General features: G+C 48.9%; 1 protein-coding gene across 1 annotated transcript in view; it reads right to left on the bottom strand.

Annotated features, from left to right (window-relative positions):
* SNX30 (sorting nexin family member 30) overlaps window positions 1–22400 on the bottom strand; it is a 749650-nt gene that overhangs the window by 202245 nt on the left and 525005 nt on the right. The window contains exon 5 of the mRNA XM_069630640.1: window positions 16251–16446. Coding sequence (XP_069486741.1) covers window positions 16251–16446 — 196 coding nt within the window. The remainder of the gene's footprint in view (window positions 1–16250; window positions 16447–22400) is intronic.

Genomic DNA, 22400 nt, shown 5'->3' with positions numbered 1-22400 from the left:
CCCCAGAATCTGGATCCAATAGTCAGGGAGACACCTTCAGGTTTCTCACCCTGTTTTGAGCTTTCCACCTTTATGTGCTGCTATCAACACCCTGTTATGTCTATGAGCTTCCCCCCCCTCACAGACTGCCCTTGCTCTGCAAGATCTGTTCCTCGGTTTCTTCTTGCAGTTCCAGTTTCTTGCTTTACTTTTAGACTTTAGCCCCCAGTTTTGTGCACCTTACTTTAGTGCACCCTGTTCCTATTTCAAGTATTCGCTGAGAAAGCAGCCACCCAACCCAGTCCTGTTTGTGCCCAGTGCTTTGAGAGTCGGGATTCCGAGTTACCCGACCTGCAGCTCCCTTGCTAGTCCCGGATATCATATCTGATTCTTGGCCTACCATTAGGTACTCTATAAATTGATACTTGTCAAGCTCATGTTTTTAGCCTCAGTTTTTAGTTTGGCAGGTTTTATTGTATTATCTCCGACCAGGTTATTGCCATTCAGCGTTTTTTCCACCTTCACTGCAGAGTGGTCCACTGTTGTGCCTCAGCTCCGTACCAGTAAACAGTGTAACCCCATGGGTTGGTCTCAGTTAAAATGAGATTAGAGAGACTTCTGTTCCTCCATCTAGTCTGAGTGTTGCACGGCTCAGTAGAAGCTCTACAACTTTAGCCTTACAGAGTACAACCATCTCTTCAGCACATTCAACCCACAACACTGATGTATGATGGTGGTTCGGAGTAATACCCTGGTATCAATCCCAAAGGCTTTCCCCTAGTATCTCTGGAGAGACCTTCCATTCCATCACACCCATTACCCTGATCAATCCTGGTTACCCAATATATTTGCTTACCTTTCCTGTGTCTGTGTTTCTTTGCTTACAGCCAGCTCTTGTAGTTCCTCTGACTACCTGCATCAATATAGACCAACCTGGTATGTACCATGCTTCACCTATATGCCAAGAGTTGCGTCCTGTATTTCCCCTTCCATGGTGCTCCATATGATGCAAGCTATTTCATTTTTGCTCATTCTCAGTAATTTTTCACTGCTGGCTAACGTTTAGTTAAACAAAGTAGCGTGCTCGCTATCAAAGTTCAATAGGGTGTGACACCGATTCACTAGGTGTCGTCACTTCTCCCCACTCTCATGAGGCGAGGGAGGTGAAGCCACTTTCCAATATTCCCCCTCTTGGGAAGGGACTCCCCTACTGGGGGTAAGGACAACTACCTGGGTGATAGGCAGCACAACAACCCCCCTCTGACTGATACATCCATGTGCTATTGTAACATCATGTCATCTTCCCCAACTGAGACGACGATCATCAGAGACAAAGATTAACAGCAATGCAAGTACTAAGAAGAGGTGACCCCAAGGAGCTATGATGAGTCGCCCATGGAACGGTAGGAAACGTTCTAGTGTTCCGCGGGGGAGTGTTCACCTAAGCAACATAAAAAAAGACAAAGGACTCACTGAAAGAACAGTCCTAGAGGCAGGCCAGCTGAGAAGGAGAGCAGCAAGGGAGACAGTCCAGCCCAGGAACAGCAAGGAAGACGCAGAGAATGCTCCAAAGAAGCCAAAAGCCATAATCTGCTAGAGACGGGAAGCAGACAGCGAGAATCCTTTGCCCGGTGGTGTGGAGCTGGTCAGGAACGTGGTTGAAGGCCGAGAAGCAGTGGCGTTACTTTGGAAAGGTGGACCGTGCAGTCCTGCAAAGTTGCCTACTCCTTCGACCTAGAGGACAGGAGCGAGACACGTGGAGCAAGAATTGCGGAGAGACAGAGCACACCCGCAATGCTCCCAAACGAAGCAAGACCCGAGGAAGAACCGTCAGAGTGTCCTGAACCCAGTGTAGGCAATGGGTGTAACGCGGAACATGTCGGAGTGTAAAGTTGGAAAGGAATGCAAGTTAATTGAAAATAAAAATACAAGTAATCTTCCTCGTGGCAGTACTTGGCAGGAGAGTGAACCAAGTGGGCCTAGCAAAAGAGGGATACAGGCAAGGGTTTGGAAACCAAGCAAGATAAGGGTCTGGGACCCGAATCAGCATCAAGCAAGTATCGGAGGGAGTCGCACCCCAGACAGTGGCAGAGATAAGACCACCGGCCACCAGGGAAGAGCCTGGGGCCCTGTCCACAAACACAGTGGGGAACAAGAAAACAATGGTCAAATAAGAAGGGTCTGGGACTCCATCAGAAAGACACTAAAGCTCAGAGGAAATCTTCCTCACTATAGTGGCAGAGAAGTCCACTAGTCATAAGAGAAGGACCTGGGATCCTAACAAGATTTGGTACATTGTTGAGAGCAAGTCACAAAGGCAAATAGTACATCAACCTAGAAGCATTGAGGAAAGCCGTTATCAAGTATAAAGTAAGTAAGAAGGGAGTCATTCTAAGAAGAAGTTGTGATAGAGATGCCAGGGGAAGTGTCATTCCCCTTTGGTTTTGTGATTGAACTACGCCAAGGCAGACCAAGAGAAGGGAAGCATTCTCTTGGCACGGAACGAATAGTTCATGTGAAGCAGCCAGAGGAAGGGACGCATTCCCCCTGGCCTTGTTGTACATAGTATCAAGACACACCCGGGTAAGGATGTCATTACTCAAGGTTTTATTGGAAGTTGTACCGAACGTCACCAGGAGAAGGGAGCCATTCTCCTGAAGAGAACATTTTGTAAAGACTTATGAAACCTGCAAACCAGGGGCAGGAAGTCATTCCTCGTGCGTATCTCTAGGTTTGAAGGAACATTTTGTTACATGCCCTTCAAGAAACAGGAGAAAGGAGCCACTCTCCATAAAGAAGGAACTGTGTTCGTTTACTCTTTAGTTATATAGAGCTAGGGATGAAAGTAGGTTTTGTGAGAAACCTAGCAGTGTTCTCCCGAGTAGAGCCCAGGAATCCCTTATCCAAGTGGCCAGGACATGGCCATCACTGTTGGATCCAGTTTCTGGGGGTGGACAAGTGGGGGAGAATCATCTGGGTAGGAGAACCGGAGGTTATGTTCAAGGGGATGCCCCAGGTGAAGCGCAGTACTCTACCGCGGAAGAAGCGAAGGATGAAATCCAGGAGATTATCTTTGGTTATTCCACCACCACCTCCCTTCCGCCCAAAGAAGTCCCCTTAACAAAATCCTGCCACGTAAACAACTCTGATAGACCAACTAGCAACCCTATTACCGTTGAGAACCACATCTCCAAGAATCCCAATCATTCTTCTTACCAACTATTCCTGTTTGCCCAGCAAAACCTACCATTCTTGTCCCTTTGATTGTCACTTTCTTACTTTGCTTACAATTCCCAACATCCCCTATGCTCTGTTTACAATCCCGGACATTCACGACCATTTCGCAAGCCTTCCCCAGCTTATCATGTAGGATATTCAAATTCTTTAACTTCCCCCCTTTCCAACACGAACACCTTTGCACAACGGACTTGTAATAAAACTGTTTACCCGACATGTCCTGAAACAAGGGTCAGACAAAGTCAGGCAATTGACTTAAATCACACACACCTGACGGCCCTTCCTTTTACTTAACAGGGATAAATGGTGGAGTAGGAGAGCACAAAATAAGCAAGGCGAGGACAGCAGACAGCACAACGATACGGCTAAGCAAGCACAATACTTGGAGAAGGAGAAAGGCAGCCAGAATCGAGAGGGTGGCAAGGAGAGAAGTAACCTTGCCCTTTTTGGCCCAGACCCGCGGAAGAGAGCCTAAACCCTTTAACGCTTACCTTGACTCTGCAGACACACACACATACTGGAACTACTTCTATGACTCTTCTCAGCTAGCAATGTTTTACTCTCTACGCTTCTTCGATGACCAAGTTAACCTATTAACACACAGAAAATTTCCCTTAAGGTAAGTGTGAAAAAAAACCTAAATAACAACAGAGCAAGTTACTAATTTAATTGCAAGACTCTCCTTTACTGATGTCTTACCTAGTAGGCTTTTTGGATGAGCTCTCCATCCTGCAACTGTGCAGGGGCTCTGAGTTCTGAAGATTGTCACAGCTGGTGTTGAGAGCAGGGCACTGCGCGTGGTTAATTATCTGAACAAGATTTGATTGTGAAGGAATAAAGGTGACACTACTGACAGAAGGTGTCTCTGAATCAGTATGGGGGTTCTGCTATATTACCCCAACTGACTAGTGCTTAAAAGTGTCTAAAAAAAATGGGTAATTTTTGACTGCAGTGAGAACTTCCTCAAAATTACACTTGTGACTGACTAAACGTGGGTAAATGGTTCTGCTAACAATAACACTGCTATTAAACAACTGCCCGATTACCCAAACTGGTCTGCCGTGCGTGTGTTAGCATCAGGAATTGAAAGGCTGCAAACTGTTTTGCCGTGCGTGTGTTTGAATGAGGAAGAGAAAGGCTGCATGAATTGTGAAAAGGCACTCTTTCAAACTAGCACCTGTAAATATGGTAAATGAAAAGGAAACCTTTCCTTCACACAACAACGGCGTTATGAACACTGCGCATAAATCTCGTAATTCAATTAGAACAACTGCTTAGACACATGTAATGGCAAAGCTATACTTGCTGTGGCGAAGGCTTGAGGACCAAAACTTCGAGCAGAGGCGATAGAGAGAGCAAGATGCTCGTAACATTCACCGACTGACAGGAACAATGAGCGCGGACTGAAACAACTTGTCGGGAGTGACAGATGAAGTAAAAATAAAGTTTCAGTCACTAACTATGAAAACTACAGTGAGCAGGGGCTCACTATGGAACTGTGGTCTGTAAACTTTAGCTATTACTATAATAGGAATTGTACAGGTTTGACTGAGGATAACTGGGCCTTGGTAAGCATTAACAAACTGATGAGATGCGAAGCCCAGAGCACACGCTGGGAGGGGCTTAAATACTCATGGAGTGCTAACAACTAGACTGCCCTACACAGACTGGAGAACAACTAGGGCAGCCATGTTGTGGAGTCAGTAAGTGGCTATCTATGCCCACCCACTGCACCGTGTTGCCGTCCCGCAAATCAGCAATGATAGGCTGATGTCCAGTTCTTTTTTGGGGTTACACTGGAACCTTTTGCCGTGATCATGACAAAACCGCAAACAATAGCACCAGTGTCCTGCAGCAGATGTCAATGGTACACGGGGCAAGCCTATGCCAATAAGCAGGAGCGAGGGAAGCACTTGCGCCTGTGGTACCGGCATTGACTCCAAAGCCAAGTGGGTCATCACAGCCGGTGAGTCGAGGGGAGAACCAATAAGAACTGGGCTTTGTTGAGTGAGAATCGCAGGAGTGGCAAGTTTCAATCATGTTCAACAAACTTGAAATGAACTTTAAAAAGTGTAAAGGGGAGACCAGCAAAGGGGGGAAACCAGCACCACGTGGGTGCTAACTCGAGAGAGTCTGGTCGATCCCCATCGGAGTGAAAACTACAATTACCAGAAGTCTGTAGGAGGGCCAGCGGAATAGGTCAAAAGTGGTCATACAGAGGGTCAAGCAAATCCCTGTACAATCATAAAGACTTTGATCTACAAGCACTGTGAAAGAAAGGGAAGTGAATCCTGCATACATTGAACTGTGTAAAGGTAGAACTGTGAAAGTAAAGAGGGGTCAGCACCCAGAAGAGGGAACCCAGGGGTAAGCCACTATTTCCCTGATCGAGAGCCACAGTAAACCCGGCGAAGAGAGGCTAAGAAACGAGAGGTGTTGGAGCCCAGCAGAGGGGTATCCAAAGGTGAAAAGTTGTCACCCCAAGATTGAGAAAAGGGAAAGCAAAAGTTCAGAAACGGCAAGAATGAATACGAAGGAGGGATGCCAGAGAAGAGGGGTGCGAGCCCGACCGAGGGAGATCCAGGGCAAAACTATCATTCAAAGTTCATTAAGAAATTATCTGACATGTAAATTACCAGGTTACTCACCGTAGTGACTCCCTTACTCCTAGTCCATAGTCCCCTTTCCTCCATACTTATGGGACATTTCTTCGTCCTGTGGGACGGGACCGGAGCACTTTGTAAAAAGCATCCACATTTTTTTCAAAAATGTGTCCCTCCTCTCTTTCCTGCGCGGGGCCCGGCACACGGCCGTAACCCCGCCCACCTTGGCTCCGCCCCACGCTTCGCCCATCAGTCCTTTTCTATCGCAGGGTCAAAGACCCATTAGCAATAACAGAGGAACCTTATTAGAGGGGACGGCGGGCGGGCGTATGGAGGAAAGGGGACTATGGACTAGGAGTAAGGTGGTCACTACGGTGAGTAACCTGGTAATACTCCTACGTCCCGTCCCCTTTCCTCCATACTTATGGGAGATTCCAAAGCACTCCTTACAGGAACTATGGGTGGATGGAAATACCCCTTACTGAAACAGGTTCTTCAGCACAGCCTGGCAAAACTGAGCGCCAGCTCTAGAGCTCATATCGAGGCAGTAATGCTTACAGAAAGCAGATGGGGAGGCCCAAGTAGCCGCTTTAGCGATGGACTCCCAGGGAACATACTTCTGAAAAGCAACCGCGGCTGTCTTGCCCCGCACCAGGTGTGCATGGATACCTTTAGGTGGTTTCAGCTTTTGGATGGTGAAAGACTGCGTGATACAGGCGGCAATCCATCTGGAAATAGATGCCTTACACGCCGGCCTGCCCTGAGGGTTACCCAAGGTCACAAAAAGTTGGTAAGAACTCCGAAGCTTGGAAGTCCTGTCCAGGTAGAACTTAAGAGCTCTTCGGACATCCAGGCAGTGTAGAACCCTTTCCGCCTCCGAGGCAGGGTTCGGAAAAAAGACCGGAAGGGAAATCGACTGATTCAGATGGAATTCGGTCACTACCTTTGGTAGGAAAGCTGGGTTTGTCCGAAGGACTACCTTGTCCTTGTGAAAGACCAAGAAAGGATGCTCCACCGACAATGCCTGGAGCTCACTCACTCTCCTCACTGACGTAACGGCGACCAGAAAGGACACTTCCCAGGACACGTACCTGAGGTCAACCGTAGCCATTGGCTCAAAGGGTTTATGGCACAGCGCCGTCAGGACTACATTTAGGTTCCAAGGCGGGTGCGGACTACGAACCGGAGGGTTGATGCGCGTCAAGCCAGCAAAATGTCTCTTCACCACCGGGTTAGAGAATAAGAACACCGGTCTATAGAGAGGTAAGCAGAAACCGCTGAGAGATAAGTCCTGCAAGACAGAACATGAACCCCTAACTCTGCTAGGGAGGATACGAAGGAGGCACCGTGTCAATCGTTGCCACCCTCGGGTCCAATTCTTTCTCCAAACACCAATGACAGAACCTGAGCCATTTACTCTTGTATTGGGATCTGGTCGACGGTTTCCTGGCTGCCTGGATAATGCGCATGTTATCCCCAGACAAGCCCAAACGCTCTAGAGACTTGAACTCGGCACCATGCCGCCAAGTTGAGCGATTGTGGGGAGGGGTGCCATATCTTTTGTTCCCATTGGTGAAGATCGGGAGTAACTGGTAACCTGATCGGCAGACACACCGACAGGTGTTGAAGTTCTGAAAACCAAAACCTGGCCGGCCACCACGGAGCTATCAGTAGAAGAGAACAGTTGGCAGAGCTCTTAAACTTCCAAATTGCTCGATGAACTAGGGGGAGAGGCGGGAAGGCGTAAGCTCTGATATTGTGCCATGGAATCTCGAAAGCGTCCCCAAGAGAAGAGGCTCCCAGCCCCCCTCTGGAGGCGTACTGAGGAAGCTTCTTGTTTACCGCCGTGGCGAAGAGGTCCACCTCCGGTGTGCCCCAATCCGAGAAAATCCATGAGAGGATCTCCGCCTTCAACTCGCACTCGTAGCTTACCACTGTCCGCCGGCTGAGGGCATCCGCAGTGACATTCAGCTGGCCTGGGATGTGCACTGCAAGCAGCCAGACCCCATGAAGCATTGCCCACTCCCAAATCTGGATGGACATGTCCACGAGAGGGGGAGACTTCGTTCCCCCTTGCTTGTTTATTTAATACATTGATACCACATTGTCCATTCTTATGCGGACCACCTTGTCGACAATGAGCGGTCTGAACGCCTTGAGCGCCAGAAAGATCGCCAGAAGCTCCAAATGATTTATGTGCAGGAGCTTGTCCAGAGGCGACCAGAGGTCCGAGACCTGAAGAAGATCTAACGTCGCACCCCACCCCAAAAGGGAGGAGTCCGTTGTGATCGTCACCATGGGGGCTGGGTCCTGAAACCCCGCGCCCACTGACAGGTTGCTCAGAGATGACCACCAGTCCAGGTCCACTCTCATGGAATCCGGAATCATTATCCGCTTGGAATCCGGGGTCCACAGCCTGACGCCAGGAACTCCGAAGAGCCATCTGGGTCCGTCTCATTTTGAGAAGAGGAAGAGCCCGTACACACGAAGCCGAGGCCCAGAAGCCTCTGGAAACACCAGGCCGACATGCTCTCCGACTGCGCAAACATCTGACACGTGGCCAACAGATCTGCCATTCTGTCCCCGGTCAGATACACTCGGCAGTCGATCGTGTTCCAACGAAAACCCAGGAAAGTCAAGGCCTGTGAGACCGTCATGGAGGATTTCCGCCAGTTCACCCACAGCCCAAGATGGAACAGGAGCTGAAGGAGACTGGAGGTTGCCCGCTGCTGCCAACGGACAAGGGCTGCGTAGGAGCCAGTCGTCCAAATAGGGATACACATGGATACCCTGGAGACGAAGATAGGCCGCAATCACCGACATCATCTTCGTGAAGACACGCGGCGCCGAGCTGAGGCCAAAAGGAAGGACCCGAAACTGGAAGTGCTCCTCTCCCAAAGAGAAGCTGAGGTATCTCCTGTGTGGATTCCAAATCAGGATATGCATGTACGCATCCTGAAGATCCACCACGCTGAGCCAATCGCCCATCTGCAAAGAGGAGCGAATCTGGCCGGGCGTGATCATCTTGAATTTCTCTTGGGGTAGGAAAAGATTGAACTGGGAAAGGTCTAGGATGGTGCGCAGGCCAGCCTGGTTGGGTTTGGGCACCGTAAACAGCCGGAAGTAAAAACCCTCCCCTCGCTCCCCAAGGGGAACGGGTTCCACCGCTCTGAGGTGCAGAAGTTTCTGAACCTCGGCCGTGAGGGAGGGTGAACCCGACAGCTGAAAAGGAGGGTTGAGGGGTGGGGTAGGGGGTAAAGGTAAGCGGAAGTCCGCTCGTGCGACTGACAAGACCCATCTGTCTTCTGTGATGGGCTGCCACGCCTCCCAATGAGACGCAATGTGTCCTCCAACCGGGGTCTCGTGCGAGCGCAGAAAACCCTCATTTGGCAGGCTTATCGGTGCCGGTGCCACCTGAACCTGATGAGGAGGCTGAGGAGCGGGAGAAAAACCACGTACGCTGTTGTCTACGGCGGTTATTCTCTGCGCAGGAGTATCCACTCTGCGAGATTTGCGGTCGAAGAAGCCCCTAAAACCAGAGGAAGGTCGACTTTGCAACAACGGTCTTTGGGACTTGAAAGGAGCTTTAACCAGAACAGACAATGATTTAGCCGTCTGAGTGCTCTCTTTGGTTTTGGTGAGCTCTACATCAGTAAAAGAGTGAAAAAGCTCCTTACCATCGAATGGAAGGTCCAGAACCTTGTCTTGCACTTCCTTCGAAAACTTAGTGGCATGCAGCCACGCTTGCCGCGAGCTATCAACCCCAAGCATCAGGCCCCGAGCCGAGGTGTCTACGTGATGAGCCGCAGCCTCCAGGAGATCCTGGGCCAAGACCCTGGCATCGGAAAGGCCCCCTCTGAAATCTTCCAACTTCTCGACCAGAATGTGCTCCTCAAACTCCGACAGACCTCTCCACATCCGCATGTTGGCTCCCGCCAAAATCAATTCTGCATTGGCATGCCTGAGCTGTAAGGCCGAAATGGCAAAGATTTTCCTCCCTAGGGAGTCCAGGAGCTTGTCCACCTTTCCCAAGACCTGAGTAGCCGTCGCGGAGGAGGATGCTGCAGGCCTGGATTGCAACGTAGCTGCAGCCACCACTGTGGAGGAGGGAGGCGGACAAGACAACAAGGCCACTTCTTCCGAAGAATGCAGCCTGTACCTCGCGTCAATCTTTTTATTGACAAAAAGTCCCCAGTGTGGCTTTTCCCAAACTCTTCGGACTTCGGCCAGAACGTCCTTCTGCAAGAACAGGCCGGTACGCTCCAAAGGAGACAAGGTGAACGCCCCAGAAAGCACACCCTCCTGCGGAGCGGGTGCCTCGGGAACCAGAACATCTAAGAAAATCATCATGTCCATGTAACAGCCTGGCCCAATCGGTGTCCAGCATATCCTACAAAGAGTTGATTGTCCACTCTGACCCTGGACATCCTAGAAATGTAAAAGCTCAGAACTCTCCTAGGATCCAACCGATAAAGACACTCCTCTTCCTTACCAGAAGGTTAGTAGTCTCAAAAGGACAAGAGTGCAAAGGTTCAAACAGAGCACCCATGAGAAATTTCAAAACGAAATTCAAATCCCAAACGGGCACCTGGAAAGGAGACAGCGAGAATACATTAGTCAGTCCTTTAAGAAACTGAGAAATCAAAAGGAATCTTAAAGTAAGAACATTCTTCAGACGAGCGCTTAAAGATAAACAGTGCAATGGTACCCACTTGAAGGCCCCTGTGGGCTAAAGAAAGTAAGAACGACAAAAACATAGGAATGGAGCACTGAAAAGGATCCACATTGTGACCCCTGCACCTGTCGCAGATCTTACGCCAACGGTACAGGGATTTTGTTGCAGGCCGCCTGGCCGAAAGCAACACCTCCATCACATCGTCCCAATCCTTATACCTCAACCTTTCAGATACCAAGCGTGAAGGTTGAGAGTCTTGACCCCTGGATAGAGAACCTGATCCCCCCCCTCACCCCCCCTCGAGCGCAATAGCAGATCCTCTCGGCAGGGAAAAAGGCGTGGAGGCCAGATGGACATTTCGAGAAGGTCCGGGTTCCACGCTCTCCTGGCCCAATGAGGCTCATGTGGGAACCGAACCTCCGTAACCTCCGCAACACTTGAGGAATGACATGGACTGGACGAAATGCGTACAGCAGTGGGAATGACCAATCCACCACGAACGCGACTCCTAAGGCTCCTCTTGAAGGAAACTCCCTTGAGCAGAATCTCTCGCACTTCCGTTTGACACTGGTAGGGAAGAGATCCACTTGCTGGGTTCCCCAAAGGGGGAGGATCTCCTGAAGGACTTCCTGAGCCAACTCCCACTCGTGAGAGTTCGAGCTCTGGCTGTCAAATCGTTGGCATGAACGCCCAATCCTGTGAGCGAAGCATCCATCACTACAGTCACCTCCGGCCGTGGTTGCCAAAACACTCCCCCCCCCCCCCCCCAAGACCACCTCATCAGGATCCCTTTGTTGGCCCACCACAGAAGATCCTGGGAGACCGAGAGTGGAATCTGAACGGGATCCGACATCTTGCCTGAGAACTGAGACCACTGCATCTTGAGGACCCACTGCAGGGATCTCATTTGCAGCCTGGCCTCTGGCACCAGAAAAATGCAGGATGCCATGAGGCCGAGCAACCTTAAGAATTCGAAAGCCGGGTGACTCTGGGCCTGTTGAAACTTCTCCGCCATTTGCACAATGTGATGAGCCCTGACCTGGGGAGGCGAACACTTCCCCAGGGGCATGTCTAACACAGCCAGATGTACTAGAACTGTTGGGAAGGTGTCAGATGCGACTTCTTGAAATTCAGGGAGAAGCCCAGCCTGTGGAGGGTGCGGCAGGTGAGACCGAGATGATCCAATGCTTGCTTGGGAGAGTGTGCCCAGATCAGCCAGTCGTCCAGGTAGGGGTAGACGTGAATCCCCCCCTCACCTGAGGTACGCTGCCACCACCACCAATAGCTTGGTGAAGACCATCGGGCGGAGGTCAATCCGAACGGCAAAGTGCTAGTCGCCAGCCGCAAACCTCAGGTACTTTCTGTGCGCGGGATGAATCAGCACATGAAAGTAAGCATCCTTGAAGTCCAGAGACACCAACCAATCCTGAAGTTGAAGGGCCTGGATGACTTGAGAAAGAGTGACCATCTTGAACTTGTCCTTCCAGAGAAGTTTGTTCAACCAATGCAAGTCCATGATGGGTCTCAATCCCCAGTCTTTCTTTGGTATCAAAAAATAAGGGGAATACCATCCCTTGTTCCTCTCCGCTACAGGCACCAGTTCTATAGTGCCTTTCTCCAGCAGGGACAAGATTTCCTGCGCAAGGAGCAGATCCAGAAACTTCAAAGAGAGTTTCCCCGGTGGATTATCATGAAGCGCTGAAGGAAGCGAAGGCAGTAGCGGGGGGCTATAGTATCCAGAACCCACGCATATGAAGTAATGGCTCACCATTCTTAGAGATGCTGAGACAGTCTGCCCCCAACCGGCAAAACATGGGACATGGCCTCATGACTGTTTGGAAGCGGCTGCGGCAGAGCCTGAGGGCAAAGAGGCAGCTGCCTGAGCGGCTTTGGCACCATGATTTCCCTGTCCACCACGGGTACCTTTTCGTTGGCCCCTTTGACTGGCGGCCCCCCTCGTTCTACCAAAGGAGGAGTAGTAAGAAAAAGAACCTCCCCTCCATTGCTGTCCCCTAGTCCCCTCCATTGCTGTCCCCTAGGACGAAAAGGCGGAGGTGGACGCACAGCTGCGCTCAAAGACTTAGCCGCAGCTTTCGAGGTCTGCAACCTCTCAAGGCTCTCGTCAGCCTTGCTGCCAAACAAATGTGCGCCATCAAAGGGTCTGTACATCCGGAGCAAACCCCGACTTCCGCAACCACGCAAATCTGTGTATAATGGTGCTCGCAGCCATGGATTGGTTAACACTGTCGGGCGTATCCAAACCCGACTGAAGGGATTCGCACATGGCATCCTTGCCGTCCTGCATGAGAGCAAGGAAACCTTCCCTTTCTTCCCCCTCGGGAATATGCTCAGCCGCTAAAGAAACAGTTCCACAGAGTGTGTAAGAACCTTGCCAAGGCACAAGTGGAGTAGGCTGATTTCAGGGCCATGCTCCCAGCAGAAAATATCTTCCGGGCCTAACCGTCGAAGCGCTTGACGTCCCTATCCGGAGGGGTGGCAAGGTACACTGCCTGCCTCGAGGTGGCCATAGCCGCCTGAACCACCAGACTCTCAGGAGTGGGGCGAGTAGATAAATAGCTGGGGTCTCTAACGGAAGGGTGGTATTTCTTAGTCAAAGACTTATTAACAGCCGGAAGAGATTCTGGAGACTGCCAAGCAGCTGCCACCCTTTTCTGTAGGGTAAGATGAAATGGCAAAACCGGGTCAGAGGACGGAACTTGATCCAAAATGTCTGTTAGATCATCCTGCACAAAGTCTTCATGAGGGCTGGACCAGCCCAGATACTCTGAGACCCTCGCCATGAGCCTCTTGTATGAAGACTCCGCATGAGCCCCAGGCTCAGGCCTACCAAATTCCACTTCCGGGGAAGTGGCCAACCCACTGGCATCCTGGAGGGTCTGCCCCAACTCCTCCAACTGACTGTCTCCAGAAAAATGTGGAGCTTCATCAAGTTCACCAGGGTCCTCAAACTCAGTCCTTTCCTCGTCTTCATAAATGTCAGCCAGAGGGAGTTGAAACCCAGGTCTGGTGACAGAAAAGGGCCTGGAATCCAAAACAGGCCTCACAGACTTTGCCGTAGCCTTCCTAGGAGGATCCACGATATCCGGGTACTCAAAAGGCAAATTTTGAGAAAAAATCCCCAAAGGTGCCAAAGGCTTCGACCCCGAGAGAGTAGACGACCTCGACGTCATGAGCGGCGAAGGCTTCGGCGTCGACAGAGGGGCCGACGGCGCCATGGGCTGGTACGATGGTAAAGCGTTGACGTCTGAGTCGGACGGACACGGCGCCGACCGAGTCGATGCCGGCATCGAGCCCTCAGTAGGTAGATGCGGTCTCACTGGGGACGAGGACCGAGACCTAGAGACACGTCTCTTGCGACTTTTCGAATCCTTGTCCGTACGGGACCTCAAAGACTCCCGATGCGAGTCGCGTCGTGGACCCGAGCCCGAATACGTGCGAGCCACAATACGAGACCGATCCTGGCCGGCTTCGTGAGAAGGCGCAACTGGACCTGTGCCCTGCGATAGAAAAATTGCCAACATTTGTTCTGTAAACGCAGCCCATTCCTCCAGAGTTGAGGACTTCATTGGGCATGCAACCTTCCTCGAGTCACCATCCTCCAAGGAGGACCAGGAAGGCGACCAGTGATGGCGCTTCCTAGAGTGCCGGGACATGTGACCGAGATCCCCGGGACTCCTTCCGACGCGGAGAGTCGCCCCTCGAGTCGTCGGTGGAAACCCCCTTGGACTTAGACTTGGATTGGCGGGACTTAACAGGCTTAGAGCCTCTTCCTACCTGTAGCTTCCCCTTCCGCTACCGCAAGGCCTTGGCAGTCAGCGACTGGCATTTCGAGCAGTCATCGGTGTCGTGCAACTCGCACCGGCACCACAAACAAATGCGGTGGGGGTCCATGATCAACATTTTCGACTGCAGTCCGGGCAGGTCTTGAAGCTAGACCGCGGAGTCAGAGGGATCGAAGACAAAGACATAACGATGAACACACGAGGCGCGCTGAGTTCTACGAAGCAACACGTTCGGAACTGAGGCTACGGGCATCATGCGTCCTATTTATACCATCCGGCCTTTGAGGGACATTGACCGACGTCATCGATGCAGGACGCCCTCTGCCGAAAAGGTTTCCGAAGTGCACAGCTGTGGACATTACATGTCAAAGATATTGAATACGTTGGAGGACACAATCCATTCGAAATATGAATGTTGTGGCGAGACCTGATAAGAGCATCAGGTAGTGAACCTTTTTGGAAAGATACCTGGCAGGAGAGTACACCGGGGGATCTGTGTAGACTAAAAAGGTGATATTCCTAGAAGGAGAGTAAACCAGGATATCCAGAGTTTCAGTTGGCGTTTTAATGAAATCTTTTTTGCAAAGATACCTGGCAGGAGAGATAGCAGGGGCTCTAAGTGAGCCAAAAGGGGAATATTCCTGCCAAGGGAGTATACCAGGAAAATGCAATGTTGTATTGAGAATTTCTGTTCTATTAAACATTTGTTGAAATTGGATATTTCAGTAGAGGTGTTCCTGGTAGAGGAGTATACCAGGAAATCCAAGGTGGTGTTGAAAAGAACTTTATCATATCAAGCCTTTGCTAAAGGTCGAACATTTTACGTTGCCATCCTAATAACCATAAAATACTTTCTTTTTCACATACTTCAACTTGTATTGTGGAAAGAATGTTTGCTCCGCCAGCCTAAAGATTGTGAAAGACTTGGTCTCTAATATATTTCAAACTGTATGGTAGAAAGATTTGCTTTGCCATCGTAAAAAGGTCAGTGAAAGAGATATTGTCAATATCATTATTGGAACTTTAATGAAACAGAGCATTTTTTTTTAAATTCTTCTTAAAAAAAACATTTTAGGGGAAGAGAAGCTAAACCTTGGAGACTAGAAGTGCTCTGTTGAAATTGTAGATGAATGGTTTTGCACAATTTGGTGAAAGTGAAAAATTCTATTGTACCCTTTTCTTATTGTGTATGTTAGTGTGAGGGTCAGATGTATTTTGGACAAAAGGTTGTTTTGCTATAGTTGTGGTTTCATAGGTAGGGACATTTTCTTTTGGTTAGGGCAACATATGCCTTTTTTCCAACCCTATTTTCTTTAATAAAAATGACTAATGTTGAGAACATTACAACTTCGTGTCCGCTTCTCATTGCTGACCATTTACAATGCCCAGAAAGGATATCTGGCTACAGCTGGTTCAACCCTGGCAAAAGGTACAAGGTCTTGGCACACACTCAGAATCGGAGGCATGCAACAATTCTTATACAATCAGAAGAGGCAGAGCGATCAACAAAGGACCTATTTGAAGATATCGCCTGCTACCAAAAAACACCACAGTGGCAGTATGCTTATTGCAGTGCCATTGTACACCACCCAGGACACCATGAACTCAAGGATTATGTTAGCAGTGAAAGTATGGATGTCGTGCAGATTTGGGATTCAACCTCAATTTTATTTTCTGCAATGTTCACATTGGGCAAGGATTAATTTCCTTGTAGAATCCTGCGGTACGTTCCGCATAAAGTGGTCTAATTTTGCCTTCATGTCAAGTTCACATACTATACAAAGTCTTTCAAAGTTTTCAAAAACCTTTTTAAAGGAATCAAAGCCCTTGGTACAGCAAGAAATGAAAAGCTGGATACAAGTTGTGTTGCCTCAGTTACTTCAATGCAATCGACCCATAGTTTCTGCAATCAATAAGACAGCACAAGAACCGAATCATGTAATGTTCACTTACCCACTTCCTCCTTGATAATTCGCTGGGCTATCCTATCGATTGTACCGAGTTTTAGTGCAAAGGTTTCCAAGTATTCCCCAAGGGCAGCAAACTCTGGCGGCCGACTTCTTAACTTGTAGCCACCTGTGACGTATTTCACAGACTCCCCCATTTTTGAAAGTAAGGCAGTTCCCACTTTCTTGTAGTTACTCAAATCCTAGAAGAGATGGAGCACACTAAGTACACAACAGAACACATATTTCAATATCTCTTCCACAACCAACTTTGAGGCACTCTTACCTGGTTGCCAATCTTTCCAGATAGCTGCACTTTGTAATTACTGGGGACTAGTCATTGTAAAGACCTCTCCAGGCTCATTCAATAAAAGAAAAATGCTGGGTGGTTACATGTTTATTCCTATCAATGTACTTTATGATTATCTTACACAGCTCAATTTTAAATTGATGGGATATGTCATACGAGACAAGACACAAGTATGACTACCAGAGTTCAATGAAAAAAACACAATTCCATTATCAAATCATAAGCATAATTCTTGCATCTTTACCAGATGCACATGTACTACAGAACAATGCATCAATACTGCTGACACGAGTCAGAGGGTCTCGTCCCTCTGATGAAGAAAGGGAACCACAAAGGGAACCACACTCCCAAACTCAAACCAAGGCAGTTCCTGAAAACTCCCAAAACATCACCTAACCTAAACCCTCAAATCCCATATGGTTATATGTATTTTTGTAATATGACACCAATTACATGGAATAATAGTACAGAGACGAGGCAGCCTCTTGGAGATGGAGGGAGAATACACTTGACATTCTAGTTCTTCCTTGTTCCCTCAGATAAAAATATGGAAAGTGAAGGAGGACGGAGAATGATATGGTGTAGCATCAGTGGGTCTGAGTCAAGAGGCAGTTGAAGAACCAGAAGATATTGGAAAGAAATAAACTGTCATTTAATAAAGAGTACAGAACTTGGCGAAGAGGGGTTTCAGGCAAGCCTGCCACCTCCTTTGAGCATAGGGCGCTGCTGTCAGAATACAAGCGACATTGCCGGGCAGCACTGGCGGCGACATCCAGAGGAGCCAAGAGACCTGTGTCAGCACGTAGAAGGCCTTGCCACTACACCTCGAACTGGTATCAGCAAACGGCAGAGGCGGGGTAAACTGAGGTGGGAAATGGTCTACGCTGAGCCGAGTCATCTCCGACTCTGATGCAGGGCCGAGGAGGAAGCTCAGGAGATCGCCTTCGTCAACTGGTGTCAACAACGCCACTCCCAGATCGCTCTGTGGCCTCTGGAGAGGACGGAGCACCAGCACAAGATCAAGGAAGATCCATGCAACGAGGTTTTTTAAAAAAAAAAAAAGAATTTTTTATTGATTTTAACATAAACAACCAAAATAAATCAAACAAACAACAGTCATAGATGTAACAACATTATGTTATGTTCATCACTTCCCCATTATTCCCCCCTCCCTCCCGACCTTACTCTGCACCATTCTCTACCTTATCCTTTAAGGGTGTACACACCTCTGCGTCTAAAGAGGAGTCGTCTTCTCCAGAGTCGTTTTTCGCCGACTCAAACAGTGTGGCCACTAAGTGCCTCCAAGCCATCAATGACTCTCCTAAGTCATTCCCCCCTCTGTTGACTGCTTAGCCCCACACCACTGTCTCGGCTTCTACCCATTTTTGAAGGTCACATCACCACACCTCCACCCTCTGTCTATTGATAACTTTCCAGCTCATGGCGATCCTGTGCTTGGCCAGAATGTAGGCCAAGTCCTTTAATTTACCCACATGATTCATCTTGCGTGGCCGGGTAAACCATCCCACCATGCACGCCCACAAAGATTCCACCTCTAGTTTAATGCCTTTCTCATTCAAGCGGTGGGCCACCTCCCCCCAGAATCTCCATATTTCAGGGCATGCCCAAAACATGTGTACCATTCCCGCATTTACTCCTCCGCATTTAGGACATTTCTGCAATCCCGCATTCTTGAATCTTGCAATCCTCTGAGGAGTCATCTACGCCTTATGGGTGATATACAATTGGATTTCTTGCAATCTCGCATTTCTAGACACTTTTTTGTGGTACCTCTGGGCTCTCACCCACAACACATCCCCCATAGGTTTTCCAGCTTCCTCTTCTCAGTCCTATCTCAATTGGACCACCTCTTTCCCAACCTTAGACATTAACAGTTCATAAATCCGAGAAACCTCATGGCCCCCATTCGACATGTCAGATTGTTTCTATGGCAGCGTCAGGCTGACCCTCAAGTACTGTATCCGCCCATGTGTCTTAGCAGCCTAGTTTAAGTGATATATTGTCCCCGGCACAGACCAGTGTTTTCAACTAGCGTGTCGAGTTCCACCGCTTTCCCGTCTTGCCATATATCTCCCAACGTCGCAATGCCATTTGGTTCCCAGTGTCTACGGATCATCTTCTGCAGTTACTCATACACCCCAGTCACTGCAACTAACGGTCTCTGTGGGGACCACGGAGCCGGGATCTCCATAGCCTGGCAAGCTCTCCGACAAAACCTCCTTCCCAATTCCAACATTCTCTTCCATTCCCTTTGTATTGACTTTGGCAGCTAGATTCCTTCTTTCGGGAAGAACGGGGTACATTCTGCCTTCAATAACCTAGCCTCCGGTGTTGAGTCATCTGATAACTACCTGGCCCCATATTGTAGTTGACTAGCTAGAAAAGAAATCTTGAAGTTTGGCAACTTAATGCCCTCCCTATCATATGTGTTTTGCAATTTCCAAAGTGCTATCCTATTCCTTGTGTTGTGCCATATAAACCCCCTGCACAAGTTTTGGAGCTTGACAAAAAATAGCTTTGGTATCAAGTAAGGGATGTTCCTGAAGAAGTGCAACAACCTGGGCAACACCACCATCTTCAACAATACCACTCTCCCCATCATAGTCAAGGGGAGCTAGGCCCAAAACTTCATACTGCGTTTGATTTTAGTTACCGACTTTACTGTGTTATGTTTATATTCGGCGTTGTTCGTATGAGAGACATCTATCCCCAGGTACCTAAAGGTCTCAGTCTCCCATTGTATTTGGAGTATCGGTAGCTTCTCACGTGGTGTCCCTCTATATCTGCCTAGGGGAAATATACAAGGCTTCTTGGGGTTCACGGTTATCCCAGAAAATGCTGCATATCTGGCAATCACTTCCAATATATATTCTAGATTCTCCTCAGGGTACCTTAGATACAACAGCATATCATCACCATACATCGATATCAAATGCCGCCCTTCCTTCGTGGGAATTCCCACTTTTTCGTAGTGTTGCCTCAAATATAGCACATGCGGCTCCAGGGAAAGAATAAACAGCATCGGGGACCACGGGCATCCCTGTCTGGTGCCCCTGTCAAGTTGCCACCGGTCAGAGATAATTGCACCCGTCTTGACTCGAGCCAGTGGCGCGCTGTATAACGGATGTACCCACCTCTAATACACGGGCCCCATCCCGTAGCCTTTTAGGGCCGCCATCAGCCAAGGCCACATGACAGAGTCAAAGGCTTTCACCGCATCTAGTGATATGATTGCAACCTCCTGTGATTCCTTGTCTGTTTGTTCCATGATGTGATGGAGCCTCCTAAGGTTATCAGATATGTTCCTATGCGGGACATACCCAGTCTGATCAGGATGTACGAGTCTATCAATGCCTGGCCTTAGCCGGTTCACCAATACTGCAGTGAGTATCTTGCTGTTTTGATTAAGCATGGATACCGGTCTCTACGAGCCACAGTGATAGGAGGTGGACTTGGAACGCAAGGCAGAAAGAGGGAAAAAAAACTAGAAGGTCACTGAATCAGTTGTGAGGGACCGTAGTGAAAGAACCAGGGAAGATCAAAGACTGGAGAAAGGATAGTCCACATCATAGTGGCTATATAAATAACATGCTCTTTCTAGAAGGTTGTGCCATATTTGTGGGAAATAACAGACCCATACAGCAATATGGACTGAGGCCAATATCTGAGTCACCTGCACCGATTGACAAGTGCAGGGACCCGGGCTCACCCTACCTTAAAAGACAGCACATAGAAGGTCTGCTGTCGGTTCGTCCTGAAGAAGGTTGCTATACGAAGAGGACCCGAATTGGGGTCAAGGGAAAAACCGAAACACATGTAGACATTTGGAGTCTGAGATTAACATTGTCACGCTGATCACCTTCCGCCCCCTGCTCCTCACCTGAAGATTCTTCTTGGCTTTCTTGGACACTGGATGGCTTCTTCCGTAGTACCTTGGGATGTTCCTTAGATGGTTTCTCCTTTGACTTCCTGTCATGCAAGTAAGGCCTGGCTCCCTCGGAGGCCACCTCGACAGGGAATGGGTCCTGTCTTGAGGGGGGCCCCGAGGAGCCAAGCCCCAAAAAGACAGGGAAAAAGCCGATGGATGGCCCAAAAAACCCTGCAGACTGTTCCAGGAAGGATACTCGAGTCGAGTATAGTTGCAAGAGGCAGACCGGTAAAGTTCTGGGGTGACTTTCACTTCTCAGGATCACATAGGAAGCAAACCGGCAAAGCCCCAGGAATAATATACCAGCAAAGAGTACGAGGTATTGGGAGAAGTAGAAGAATACTGTAAGCTGTCACAGAAGGATCCGTAACAGAAGAGAGCGATGGAAGCAGAAAGGATAGAAAGAGAGGGAGAGACTAGAAGCCAGGTATAGTCCCAAACCCAAAGGATAGACAGAACCCCGAAGCTAATAGAGGAGAACGCGAGGAGGCGCGAGAGTGGCGGAGGAGACCGCGAGTCGGAACGGCGAGGAGCCGAAGGTAAGGAATCAGAGTGGAATGATGAGCGGCAGACGCCGCAGAAAGAAGGAAGCAAGGTAAAATCGTAGGCAGGGCAAGTAGAGTGAAGCGCAGGTAGAAAACAGTAGAAGGCTGGGAGGAGGCTACTCGGAGGAGTAGCCGAGCGAGCGTACCGTTGAAAATCACAGATACAACGCGCAGGTAAGTGGGCGGGGCTGGTTTAAGTAGCGGTGGCCGCCATGTTGGTTGAGGGCTAGGCCGTTACTGTCAGGTTCTTCGTGGCAGTGCTTTCCAATCGTGCCATAGCTTCCAGGGGCGGATCGTGACAAACATCTACACAGATGGGTTGATTGAGCAACAGACCTGAACCCAAAAAATTACAACAGATAAACTGTCACATCTAACCATAGAGGGTTAGAGAAATAAGATGGAAAGTATGCATGGATTGTAGAATTAACTGTTTTTTTTTAAAGTATTTAAAAATATTTTTTTGGAAGAATTTATCTTTGAGATTGTATTTATTTTATAAAATGTGTATGACAAAATTGATTTTATTGATTGAATTAATTGAACTACTAGTCGATATTTGTAAAAAGACTGTATATTAGTACAAGAGGCCACCCCTCTCTATGATTGGTTCCATATATATTGTTTCACTGTACGACCCGCAATCCATGCTTGGTTTGCCAGGCTTAAGGAGCGGGATGATGATCGCCTCTCAGGGATTCCGGTAATACCCCATTTTCCAATGCTTCATTTAGCATCACCAGTAGCGGGGGAAGCAGTTCCGCCATGTATGCTTTATAAAACTCACTAGGGTGTCTGTCCGTCCCCGGTGTTTTATAGGTAGGCAGGAGCTTGATCACCGCCTCCAATTCCTTTAAGGTAATTGGGGCTTCTAGGGCCTACTTGTCTGACACCTCTATTTGGGGAAGGCCAATGTCTTCCAGTGTGTCAATTATGTCAGTTTCTGTCTCCCTGCCAGCATCTGCGTACAATTGCTGATAAAACTCTACGAAACCTTAATTCACTTCCTTTTGGGTATCAAGCATTTGTCAGTTTTTGTCCCATATCGCTCTAATTGTCTGCCTGGGCGTTTCACATTTGTATAACCAGACCAACAGCCTGCCCGGCTTATCTCCTCCCGCATGCTGACTTTCTACATATTTTTTGTAATTCAGGTTACTCAATTTCTCCCAGTGCGTCTCGCATTCTTGTTGCAAGCGTCTAACCATCCCAATCGCCTCCGGGGAGTGCCCACCCTTGTGTATAATCTCCTCTGCTTCATTTAACTCTCTAGTGATCTCTCCCTGCAACCCCTTGGATTTAGATATTGCTGCTCCTCTCACTACCACCTTAAGTGCCTCCCATAATGTGCCA

Source organism: Ambystoma mexicanum, chromosome 6q (genome assembly GCF_040938575.1).
Source record: "Ambystoma mexicanum isolate Mex_15411 chromosome 6q, UKY_AmexF1_1, whole genome shotgun sequence".
NCBI lineage: Eukaryota > Metazoa > Chordata > Amphibia > Caudata > Ambystomatidae > Ambystoma > Ambystoma mexicanum.
The sequence above is the reverse complement of the archived record's forward strand: the minus strand, read 5'-3'. Positions and strand labels throughout refer to the sequence as shown.